General features: G+C 35.7%; 2 protein-coding genes across 3 annotated transcripts; both read right to left on the reverse strand.

Annotated features, from left to right (window-relative positions):
- Positions 1–726: 726 nt before the first annotated feature.
- On the reverse strand, positions 727–3,121 carry LOC129317186 (aspartyl protease family protein At5g10770-like). 2 transcript variants are annotated; one of them, XM_054961554.1, is made up of 3 exons: positions 2,847–3,121; positions 1,824–2,294; positions 727–1,738 (listed from the first exon to the last, which is right to left on the reverse strand). In XM_054961554.1, the coding sequence occupies exons 1-3, from the start codon at positions 3,067–3,069 to the stop codon at positions 912–914; spliced, it is 1,521 nt and encodes a 506-aa protein (XP_054817529.1). In that variant the 5' UTR covers positions 3,070–3,121; the 3' UTR covers positions 727–911. The 2 variants fall into 2 exon arrangements, with proteins under 2 accessions (XP_054817529.1, XP_054817528.1); XM_054961553.1 differs by having other exon boundaries at positions 1,824–2,300.
- Positions 3,122–5,858: 2,737 nt separating this feature from the next.
- LOC129318599 (aspartyl protease family protein At5g10770-like) lies at positions 5,859–11,125 on the reverse strand. Its single transcript, XM_054963451.1, has 3 exons — positions 10,891–11,125; positions 7,801–8,146; positions 5,859–7,330 (listed from the first exon to the last, which is right to left on the reverse strand). The coding sequence occupies exons 2-3, from the start codon at positions 8,115–8,117 to the stop codon at positions 6,280–6,282; spliced, it is 1,368 nt and encodes a 455-aa protein (XP_054819426.1). The 5' UTR covers positions 8,118–8,146; positions 10,891–11,125; the 3' UTR covers positions 5,859–6,279.
- Positions 11,126–11,472: the final 347 nt, after the last annotated feature.

Consider the following 11,472-nt stretch of genomic DNA (forward strand, 5'->3'; position numbering starts at 1 on the left):
TGCATTTACCAGAACAGTGGAAAAAACCAAGTCAATTTGAACCACTTTCTAAACTTGCTATCTTATAATCATATCAATTCCCATGGATCATATGGGTTTGTTCACAATAGGAAATTGTGCAAAGTTGAGTACAAGAATAAGGTGCAGTGAGGGCCAAAATACTATTACAAAAAACACATCTTATTAAAGTACCTGACAAAGGCCTCTTAATGGTACTATTAAGAAGATTAATTTGAGACTTTATTATAAATCACTGGGTGGTCAGTTTCAGCCATTCAAGTTTTAGACAAGAGAAAACAAAAATGCATTGGGCTGGCTTGCCCACAACTCAGTGCTAATTTTGACAAGTCACCTTTTAATGTGTTGGAATATTTGCTCACTGACATGATTTTGTCTTGGACTCTTGGTTTTCTTGCATGCTTTACCGTAGTCTTGTGTGTTTTTTTTCTTAAAAAAAAAGGCATGGCATGACGAAACCTAATTGGACTCCAACTTAGCCCATGTTGCACGGACCCACTTGAAGCAAACATGTCTCTGTGTCCATCTTTACATGATTAATGGCCCAAGCTTAAAGGCCTTAAATAATTATGATCGAGTTTGAGCCTTTGAGGACAAGTCAAGGCCACACACCTAACACGACGTTATTCGGTGCACAAAAACCCTTGAGACGTGTCTATTTCTTTATTTATAAAATAACCTAGAAAACTTTTAGGACCTCTTTATCCATATTTCCACATATAACATCCTTATTATTAACTTCCTTTTTATCTTCCCATACAGATTTTCCCCGACCACACTAAAATAGACCAAATTGACTATAAATAGACATACAAGCATATATCCTTGCCGTTGCTTATATATCTATTCATAATCTGCTTGAATCTATTAATTTTATTTCAAGATCAAATTCATTATTTACAGCCACGGGGTCTAAACCCAATCCTTTCGCCAGCAGCATCGTACACTACCTCCAGTGTTTTCTGCTGTGTATTGCCAATAATAGTTATGTCACCTTTATCTTCATTCGCAGCAAAACCCAGACACACCTGTTCTTCGCTCGCTATAAACACAGACCCTGTCACGTCCAACTTCACGATCACCCCACCTCCGAACGACAACGATATCGTCGGAATGTAGACAACTTTCAACCCTCTCAGATTGTAGCACGTATCCAGTAACCCGAGCGGATCCGCTTTCGGGTACCTCGACATCTGTCTCCGGAACTCGTCTCTCAGGGGACCGTACGCTGCCGTAGGGAGCCTGGTGATGACGGTGCCGGAGTCGATGATCGTGCCGGAGGAGAACACGGAAGCCGAGATTTGGAGATCGACGCGGGCCACGGATATTCCGATGAAGTCAAGGCCGTACAAGGAGGAGCCCTTGGAGATGGAGGACAGCGGAGTGAATTTGACGTTGCGGGAGGAGAATCTGGCGCCGAAGGCGATGTAACCGACGGTGCTTGGCGTAGAGGGGAGGCAGTAGGAGAAAATTTTCCCGTACTTTTCGGCGGTTTGTCCTACGAAAGAGAGGGAATTCCGACCGAGGCCGAGCAATCCTGCGACGCCGCGGAAGAGACCTTGGTTGTTCTGGCCGCAGCCGAAGAGAAAGTCGTCAACGACATTGGTGGAAGATAAGGTCAGTTTTTCCTTGGCGAAGTAGCCAGTGGAGAAGGATCTGTCGCCGTATTGAACACCATATATGCAAGCTCTCGTTGAAGCAGAACATGCCGGCCTAACTCCTGGAGACATGCATAAGAGAGTAGGTATATGTATGAACGGAATAAGAGAGAAATGAAGATGTGATGATGATGATAATAAGTATACCTGTTGCAGAGACTAGCTGGGAACACTGAGAAGAAGAGCAAGAGACATTGGAGTAAGAAGAAGATTGAGAAGGATCGAAGATGGGTTCCTTCTGGGCATAGCAAGAGCCAGCACAGGGCTTACATTGAGTCCAAGTGATGTCACTGCCTGTGTCGAAGACGATAGACAGATCTCTCTTGGGGGTACCCAGCCCCACCGTGACGAAGTAGTTTCCGGTACCGAGAGGGATGCCAGACTTGGCCGGCAGCTGCACCCGGTCCAGCCCCTTATTGTTTGAACCGGTCTCTTCTTGGTGGATCTGTAATGTCTTTGAAAGCTTGGATTGGATTGCCCTCACTCTGGCTTCGTCCTGCTTCAAGATCTCACTGTGTGGTATGATGAATGAAGAAGATGATGATGATGAAGGTTTCTTCAGCTTTGAACATGGTCCATGCTTGTGTACCACTTCCATGTGTCCATTCCTCTTTGAACCTGTTCCTGGTGTATGATAACTTGAAAAACTCTATTATTTCCCCCCCCCCCCGAAATTATTCTCAATCTTCAATTTTTTTGAAGTTTAATTTCAGTTTTTATTTTTTAATATTATTACGTCATTGAAAGTCAATCTCTGACTATACTTATCTCGTTTCTAATGATATGCCACTGATACCTTGTTCGTATCAGTTTGATTAATTTATTATCTTAATGAATGACCAGAAAGTACTGTTTGTGAGTTCTAGAAAGAAAGAACACACACACGTTGGTTGGACTATTTTTTTTTTTAAGAAAATATAAGTTAAACCATTTCATAACAATAAATAACAATTCTGTGTATGGCCAAAAAAAATTGTGAAGTGAAGACTCTGAGACCCAGATCAGTTAGCACTTCGCCGCGAGATTATAAATTGTGAGAACTCATGCAGAGTGTCGTAACTATTAAAATCAAACACCAAGCATGTAATTAAATTATAAAATTCTAAAATGATATCAATTAGTTAAAAATTCATATGATGATCACAGAGAGATATGGAAGATAGAAACAACCTTGAGGAGGAAAGGTGCAAGAGGAAGAAGGGATGAGAGAGCTGAGAGGAACGCGATGATGAGTACGTTGAAGCTCAGTGTCTTCTTCTCGTGTTGCCGAAACCAAGCTTTTGTTCTTAGAAATGGAGGACGAGAAGACGAAGAAGAAGAAGAAGTAAACCAGAGAAAGAGAAGAAAAGAGCACAGGATTAGAAGAAGAAGAAAAAGAAGAAGAAGAAGCCATAGAAAGAAAGAAACTAAAAGATGGTTAGTTTCTTTTTCTGTGATTCAGGAGGCCACACCACACAGGATACAATCTCAGTCGGGATTGCAGGCTTTTATAGGACAAATTTCGCGGCTGGTCTTAATAATATTAATATCAAATTAGTTGAGTCTCATGTGGATTGCATAAATTAAGTTTAAAATTGTAGTGTTCAATCGTATATCTTAATATAAATTTTAAATTTTTATTGATGTTGATGTATTAGATATTTGTGCATATATAGAGGGGTGTTTGAAAATAAAGACTTACATCGAGTGTTGATTGTATTTTAATTAAATTATCAATAGTAATTAACCATCGATTATATATCCTAATACGAGTTTATGAGATTTAATTTATTTTAGTAACTCCAAATTCTTTCAAATCTATGATATAATTAACAATGTCAATAAAGCCACTATATATAATGATCATCTTTCCACTTATCGAAACACACTCAGCTCTAACTCTTTTTTTTTTTTGGTCTGCAATATTTTTTTATATGCATAACTATATGACTGGACCATATTTAGATATTGCTTGTTAGATTTCTCATATCAAGTATAATAAAAGACAATACTCTACTAAAATAGTTTAAATCATTTGGTTAGATACTTCTTAAATTAATAATATTAGAAGGCAAAAGAAGTTTAATCTTTATTTTTTTTTTTTGTGGAAAAGTTAGGATTGAGGTCTTTAAACATAATATTTATATATAATCTTCATTTTATAGCTCCTCAGATTAAATCTTATCTATAGGATAGTTTTTAATACGTAATGACTCATTCAAGTAGTTATTGATACTTAGCTTGTTTTTCTTGAACATATATAAAGTCTAAATTTAAATTTTGTAAATAAAAAACTTATTGCTAATGCTACGAGGGTATTTATAGTCATGAAATCTGACCTAGCTAGCATAGTCCAGATTATAGTGCTCCACTTGGGAGCCTTCCTACATGTTCACAAGTATAATGGGAAATTGTAACATGATGAATAATTCACTGAGTGATTTAAGTCTATTAATACTTGAAAATTAATTAGAAGCATTCCTCACCTATATCTTCTCCTCCTACACTTGAGACTTTATAATTTTTGAGTATTATATGATAAGATCATTTATAGTTTTGATATATCTAACGTTTATTATCATGTAATATTTTTTCTATTTTAAATTATAAGATATTTTTAAATAAAATTTTATATACCAATAAAACTCATTAAATACACTTTATAATCTTATTTTTTTAAGATAAAAATATAAATTTTTAAAAATACCTTTTATTTAATACCCATTGATGAAAAAATATTGAAGAAAAAGAATATATGAGAAAAATAATATCAAAAAAGTATCATTAATAAAATTTTATTTTTATCAAAGTGTTTTATATTTTAAAATATTATATTTTTAAAAAATATTTTATAATTTAAGATAAAAGAGTATAAGATACTTAAGAGTGTTGAATATGACACTTATTAGTGGATCTAAATTCCACGAGTACCTGTTTCTCCCACTATCTAAATTTTCTATATATAATGGCCCACGCACGTGAGTCTTCCTATGATTTTGCGAGTAATTTGGAAAAACCAAAACAACTTGTCCCACTATCTTAATTAACTTCCTCTTTTTAATCATCAATTTCAGCTAATGGATGGGTTAGTTCCTATTCCTTCGTGCTTCACATTTTCTTTTCCCTTTTACCGGTAATGAATTTTCAGATATACTCTAATTAACCTTTTTATCACGAAATTTAAAAATGCAGTACTTTGGGTTTAGATGGATCAAGCTGTATAAGATTTTCAATTCAAATTAAGATACTGAAAATTATACTAGTTATTGAACCAATCAAGATATCAATTCAAATGTTCATAGTTTAAATTATAGTCAAGATCAAATTAATCATACAAGAATTTCATTTTTGAGTTCAACTGCTAGATTAATCATAATAAAATTGGGAAAGTTATAATATCTTTTGCAGTGCCTTTTCCTTGTCAATTTTATTTTTCTCTTTAATTATTAGTTTTTATATAAAATAGGAAACATTCCCGTATCCTAAAGTTTTGAAACCATCGAGTTTTGTATTATTTTTTTTACCATTCTTTAAAGAAAATAGCATAATAAAAAAATTATAAAACTTTTAGAAACTATATAGTACGTTTTTTTTTTAACTTTTAGAAGATTTAAACTATATAGTTGTTTATGTTTTATTGCTTAGGTAGTGTTTGTACTGGTTTTTCGTTTTCTGAACTCTTTCAAGTAATTGTAATTCCGTTTGCTCTGCCTATGAAATATTTTGCTGGTTAAAAAAAAAAAAACCTTTATCTTCGGCAAAGCACACAAACTTTTTAATACCCTTTAAAACCTATTTTTTAAATAGTGAACTAATTTTTTTAATAAATAAAAAAATTAATTAAATAGAATCCACGCTTTTCATCCACTATGAAGTAACTTTTTTAGGATTTAAATTGTGAAGTAATTTTTTATTGTAGAAAAAACACAAGACTTTTTTATGCACTTCACTTTCTCCAACTATTAGATAAAAGGAATGGTCAGATCCTCTCGCTTTTCACTCACTGCACAAAATCCATTGTATGTGATCCCGACCCTTCTTTTATCACGAGTCAAATAAAGTTTTGCAAGTGTTCCATGATAAGGCTAGCTCTATTGGGCCTAACAACTTGTAATTTGGAACTACTCCCTAACTGCGTAACCAAAGCCCAAAGGACATATAGAGTGATAAAAAAAAACAAATGGGGGAATCAATCCAACGTCATTCGATGAAATGTCTTACTTTATTCATTAGAATTTTAAAATGTAGAATCATTTTACATTTGTTTCACATAATATAGACATATAAGTATGTATATGGCAACAATCAGTTTTTTTCTTGGTAAACTTATGCTTAGTAGCATGTAACCAGAATTACAAACAGACACTGTATATAATACATTTAAACTCTTTTTTGCTCCCCTTAAGGATTTTTTTTTCCCTCTAACCAAGCTAAACTTTAATGTGAAACAATTTTAAGAAGAGCTGCTTGTTAAAAAAATCAATAGATCAAATTGAGTATAAATAGACACATAAGCATATCCTTACTCATTATGCTTACATCTCTATTTACAATTTAGATTAATCTATCGATTTTTTTAGATAATAATATATACTAAATTATTATTTTTTTAATAGAGCAATTATTAGATGCAACCGCCAGGTCTAAACCCAACCTTACGACCACCAACATCATACACTACCTCCAAAGTTTTCTGCTGCACATTTCCAAAAATAGCCACACTTCTTGCATCTTGATTCGGAGCAAACGCCAAACACACCTGCGTTTCACTCACTACGTATAGAATCCCTCTTGCGTCTAAGTCCACGTCCACCCCACCTCCAAACGACAACATTATTTTCGGAACGAGAAAAGTCTTGTACTTGCTCAGATCGTAACACGTGTCCAGTATCGATGCCGGATCCGCCTTTGGGTACTTCGACATCGCCTTCTGGAACGCGTCTCTTAGGGGACCGTACGCCCCCGGAGGAAGCCTTGTGATGACGGTGCCGGAGTCGATGATCGTGCCGGAGGAGAAAGTGGAAGCGGAGATGGGGAGCCTCGTTCCTCCGAGGGTGATTCCGGTGAAGTCGAGGCCGTAGAAGGAGGAGCCCTGTGAGATGGAAGAGAAAGGGGTGAACTTCACGTTGCCGGAGGGGTATCCGCCGCCTCCAAAGGCGAGGTAGCCGACGGAGCTAGCTCTGGAGGGGATGCAGTAGGAGAAGATCTTGTGGTACTTTTGGGCAGTTTGCTCAACGAAGGAGATGGGGTTTCGGCCAAGGCCGAGGAGCCCGGCGGCTCTGCCAAAGAGACCATCGTTGTTCTGACCACAGCCGAAGAGGAAGTCCTCAACTACGTCGTTCGGAGATATGGTCAGCGTTTCCTTGGCGAAGTAGCCAACAGAGAAGGACGAGTCACCGTATTGAATACCGTAGATGCAAGCTCCACTTGACTTGGAACATCCCGGATCATTTCCTGCACAGATGGTGTTAATCCATAATTCAATATAACGAATAAGATAGAACGAATATACATACATACGCACATATATATGTAAGTGTACCTGTGGCAGAGGAAGCTGGGAACACTGCAAAGAAGAGCAAGAGACGTTGGAGTAAGAAGAAGAGTGAGAAGGATCGAAGATGGCTTCTTTCTGGGAGTAGCAAGAGCGAGCACAGGGCTCGCACTGAGTCCAGGTGAGGTCACTTCCGGTGTCGATATCAGAGAGAGGTCTCTCTTGGGGCTTCCAAGGCTCACCGTGACGAAGTAGTTTCCGGAGCCGAGAAGGGTGCCGGACTTGGCCGGAAGTTTATCCTGGCCCAACCCCTTGGAACTCTCAAGTTCATGGCTGTCATGTGTTTTGGAGAGCTTGGAGTGGATTGATCTCACTCTAGCTACGTCGTACTTGAGGATTTCACTGTGTGGAATTGCGAACGGAGCATTCAGTGACGATGACGACGACGACGACGATGTGTGTTGCTTCAGCTTGGAACACGGCCCATGCTTGTGCATCACTTGCAACGATCCTTTCCTGATCACACCTGTACGTGCGTTGTGTTCCAAAATATTTAGTGCCTTATGGCTTCTATGTAACTATGTGTGGATTATTAACCCAAAAAAAAAAAAACTATTGTGTGGATTCTATTCTGTCCAATAATGGTTCCAGGTGAGGTCACTTCCGGTGTCGAATATCAGAGAGAGGTCTCTCTTGGGGCTTCCAAGGCTCACCGTGACGAAGTAGTTTCCGGAGCCGAGAAGGGTGCCGGACTTGGCCGGAAGTTTATCCTGGCCCAACCCCTTGGAACTCTCAAGTTCATGGCTGTCATGTGTTTTGGAGAGCTTGGAGTGGATTGATCTCACTCTAGCTACGTCGTACTTGAGGATTTCACTGTGTGGAATTGCGAACGGAGCATTCAGTGACGATGACGACGACGACGACGATGTGTGTTGCTTCAGCTTGGAACACGGCCCATGCTTGTGCATCACTTGCAACGATCCTTTCCTGATCACACCTGTACGTGCGTTGTGTTCCAAAATATTTAGTGCCTTATGGCTTCTATGTAACTATGTGTGGATTATTAACCCCAAAAAAAAAAAAACTATTGTGTGGATTCTATTCTGTCCAATAATTGTTAGGTTGAAAACGAAATACAACTAGAGAAGATTTGATTAAATAACAATATTTTGTCAATTTGCTTTACTCTTCATGACTACATGGCAATAATTATCAATGTCGATATACAAAATATAAAATATAATGTTATGAGCTCTCTGCTAGTTTGGTGTAATTGGTTCTTGTTTTGTATGGGCTTAGCCCCGTTTGCTTTAAAAAAATATAACAAATAATATATATATGAAACACAAAATGTAAGAAATGAAACCACGTCCCGTGATTATTATCAATTATGAGCATATGATGATATCATTAATTGAATTGTTCAAATTAAAACTGAAATTATAAAAATTTATCTTAAATTATTGTCATTTTTTAATTTGAAACGATTATTCATTTTAATAGATGACAAATATAAAGTAAAAATAATTTTATAACTCACTTTTTCAAAAAGTATTCATTGCTTATTAACAATTTAAATATGAACTGTCCAAATTAAATTTGGACAAACTAAATCTCTACAGCAATGAGCATGTATGGTAGCACTATGTATAAGGACCCATTTAATATGATGGAATATTATGAGAGAAAACATTAAGAGGCATATTATATTAAAAAGATAAAATATTAAAAGTAATGCACACAGGTTAATCAAATTATACACTTGACCCAACCAGCTGAAGGTGGTGGGGGTTCCGAAATATCAGTTAGGTCCACAAGCAATGCATTAATTTGATTTCTTAAAATTAATAATAAGTCTTTTGTGGTTAATTAATTAGCTAATAATGAGCACTAAATCAAGTGGCTGAAGGTACTTAAGCACCAATTATTCTATTTGCACTTTTAATTTGTTAGGCATATCAAGAGAGAAATTAATTAGTAATTATGTAGTAGCTAACTTTAAGTAATTACAAAAATCTTTTTCTCTCTTGTTGTCTTGTGGCTCTCAATGGTTGATAGCGCACAATGTAGAGTGCAGAAAGCTACCCACCATCGCCTAATTTTTCAAACACTAGCTGTTGTCAACAATTTTCAAAGCTCATTCAATGATTAAAGTAACTTTTCAATAATACATGTTAAATTAATTCTGAAACTGTTAATAATCTAATAATTGAACCCTTTTTTTTTAGTAATTTTTGGCCTCTTAAAACCTTTCTTAAAATTCGAATAACATCGTGTAAGAAAAACATTATTATTAGTTTCTTCTAATTTTCATATTATTAGAACAAATATGAAAATAAAGTGAAAAGGATTGAAAATACTTAATCCATTTTTTTCCCCAAAATCTTTGAATTGCATGCAGGAAAGGGAAATTTCCGGGATACTATGATTAGCCTCTTGAGCCAATTATCTATCATAATTGACCCATCAAATCAGCTTTTAACTTCGTCAACACCATACAAAAAAACAAAAACAAAAGAAAAGAAAAAACAGGCTGGCATATATTATTGAGAAAACTTTCAACTTTCAGTAAGAAATAAATAACTAAAATATAATTAAAGAATACAGGTTTATATTAAAATTAAAGCCAAAACAAATAATAAAGGTAATAATTATTAAAAACCATTTCCTAATAAATAAATTAAATCGGTAAGGCAATTAAATGAATATGTGAATCATAGCTCTTGTTGCTCTATCTGTCTATCCATAGTATGTGGTGGTGGGTACCATACGTGAATATTCTATCTACATAACCCACTATTATATTATACAATTAATATTTGGGAAAAAGGACTTGAATGGACCATTTAGATAATTACAAATATTCTCTGGCCAAAGAATAATAATAACTACACACTAAATCCACGCATATCCAGTACTTTGTGGAAATGAAAAAATTTCATGTCACTTAATCCTCTGTATTTATAAGATGACGAAACGACAGTGCTTTGTTAAAATTAAATAAGAATCATGAGAAAATATATGTATTTTTTTATTAAAAAAGTAAGCTGTATACTGGACCAAGTGGTCCGGATGCCTGGTCTCTTTTCCAGTCCAACCCGAAAAAATAATCTGGTCTTTAGTCCTTCCTGAAGGACCAGTGACTATGAACAAGACTGAGACCATCTTTGGACTCTGACTGGGAGACTTTTGCACAAGTAGACAATGGTCACGGGCTGTCGAAGGTTGTTTATTAATCATTATATATGCTAGGCTGCTAGCCAGCTATTTTAAATAATATATCCCAATTTCAAGATCATTTTATATATTATGTATACAACCAAATTACTATCAAGCTTGATTATTATTTTTATTAAAAAAGCGCGTGAGTGCGCGTGTGGTGTAGATTGTAAATGTCTAATTATAAATCTATAATTCATAAGTCGCCCCCTTCACACAAACTTTTGAAACATTGATTGGTAAACACTCCAGCTTTCGTAACCACAACATAATAAATATTAATTAATAATCAAAATGATTACTTCCGCAACTTATACAAACCTTTCCAGCCACTTTGATATGAAATTAAAACTCAACCATATCAGTAATCATTTTAACTAAAAGATTATAATCTGCGAAATATGAAAACTACTGCATGCAGAGTATTATTATAGAAAGCAAATCAACAACCATGCACGTAATTAAAAAGATGCCATTAATTGAGAGAGAGAGAGAGAGAGAGAGAGAGAGAGAGAGAAGAACCTTGAGGAGGAGAGTTGCAGGAGGAAGAAGGAAGGAGAGAGGAGAGAGAAACACGATGATCATGATGATGATGAAGTTGAAGTTCAGTGGCTCCTTCTCTTATTGCAGAAACGAAGCTTTTGTTCTCAGAGAAGAAGAAGAAGAAGAAAAACCAGAAAAGGAGCGGCAGAGAGGAATAATGGATTAGAAGAAGAAGCCATAGAAGGAATGGGAAAATGATAGACTCTTTTTGTGAATGAGGAGGCCTCAGAGTATACACTCTGTCCCAATGGTTGGCCTTTATAGCCTAAATTTCAAGGCTGGTCATATTAATATTAATATTAAATTAAATTAGGACAGTGCCAAGTAAGTTCCGCGGAATATTAAAAAACATTATGTACCAACTACCACTAGAGAGGAAATTAATTATGCCAACTTAATCAGAAATTTCAAGTTTAAATTTTAGAGATAGAGCAACATTTAATGGTAGAGCTTTAGTCTAAAAGAATCCCAACCTGGCTCGATCAGAGTTAGTCATAACCATTAGTTTCCGAACATTGAATGACTTAATTTGCTACCAAAAAAATATTAAGAAATATGTGC

Source organism: Prosopis cineraria, unplaced genomic scaffold (genome assembly GCF_029017545.1).
Source record: "Prosopis cineraria cultivar Desert tree isolate PC_DT_omini unplaced genomic scaffold, ASM2901754v1 PC8, whole genome shotgun sequence".
NCBI lineage: Eukaryota > Viridiplantae > Streptophyta > Magnoliopsida > Fabales > Fabaceae > Prosopis > Prosopis cineraria.

What these genes read in the sequence shown, in the direction of transcription:
- LOC129317186 (XM_054961553.1), bottom strand. Translation starts at nt 3,069, where the DNA reads ATGGCTTCTTCTTCTTCTTTTTCTTCTTCTTCTAATCCTGTGCTCTTT. An exon ending in TTGCACCTTTCCTCCTCAAG is followed by an intron (nt 2,301 to 2,846) that starts GTTGTTTCTATC and finishes ATCATACACCAG; the next exon opens with GAACAGGTTCAAAGAGGAAT. An exon ending in CCAGCTAGTCTCTGCAACAG is followed by an intron (nt 1,739 to 1,823) that starts GTATACTTATTA and finishes GCATGTCTCCAG; the next exon opens with GAGTTAGGCCGGCATGTTCT.
- LOC129318599 (XM_054963451.1), bottom strand. Translation starts at nt 8,117, where the DNA reads ATGCACAAGCATGGGCCGTGTTCCAAGCTGAAGCAACACACATCGTCG. An exon ending in GACACCGGAAGTGACCTCAC is followed by an intron (nt 7,331 to 7,800) that starts CTGGAACCATTA and finishes AAGTGACCTCAC; the next exon opens with CTGGACTCAGTGCGAGCCCT.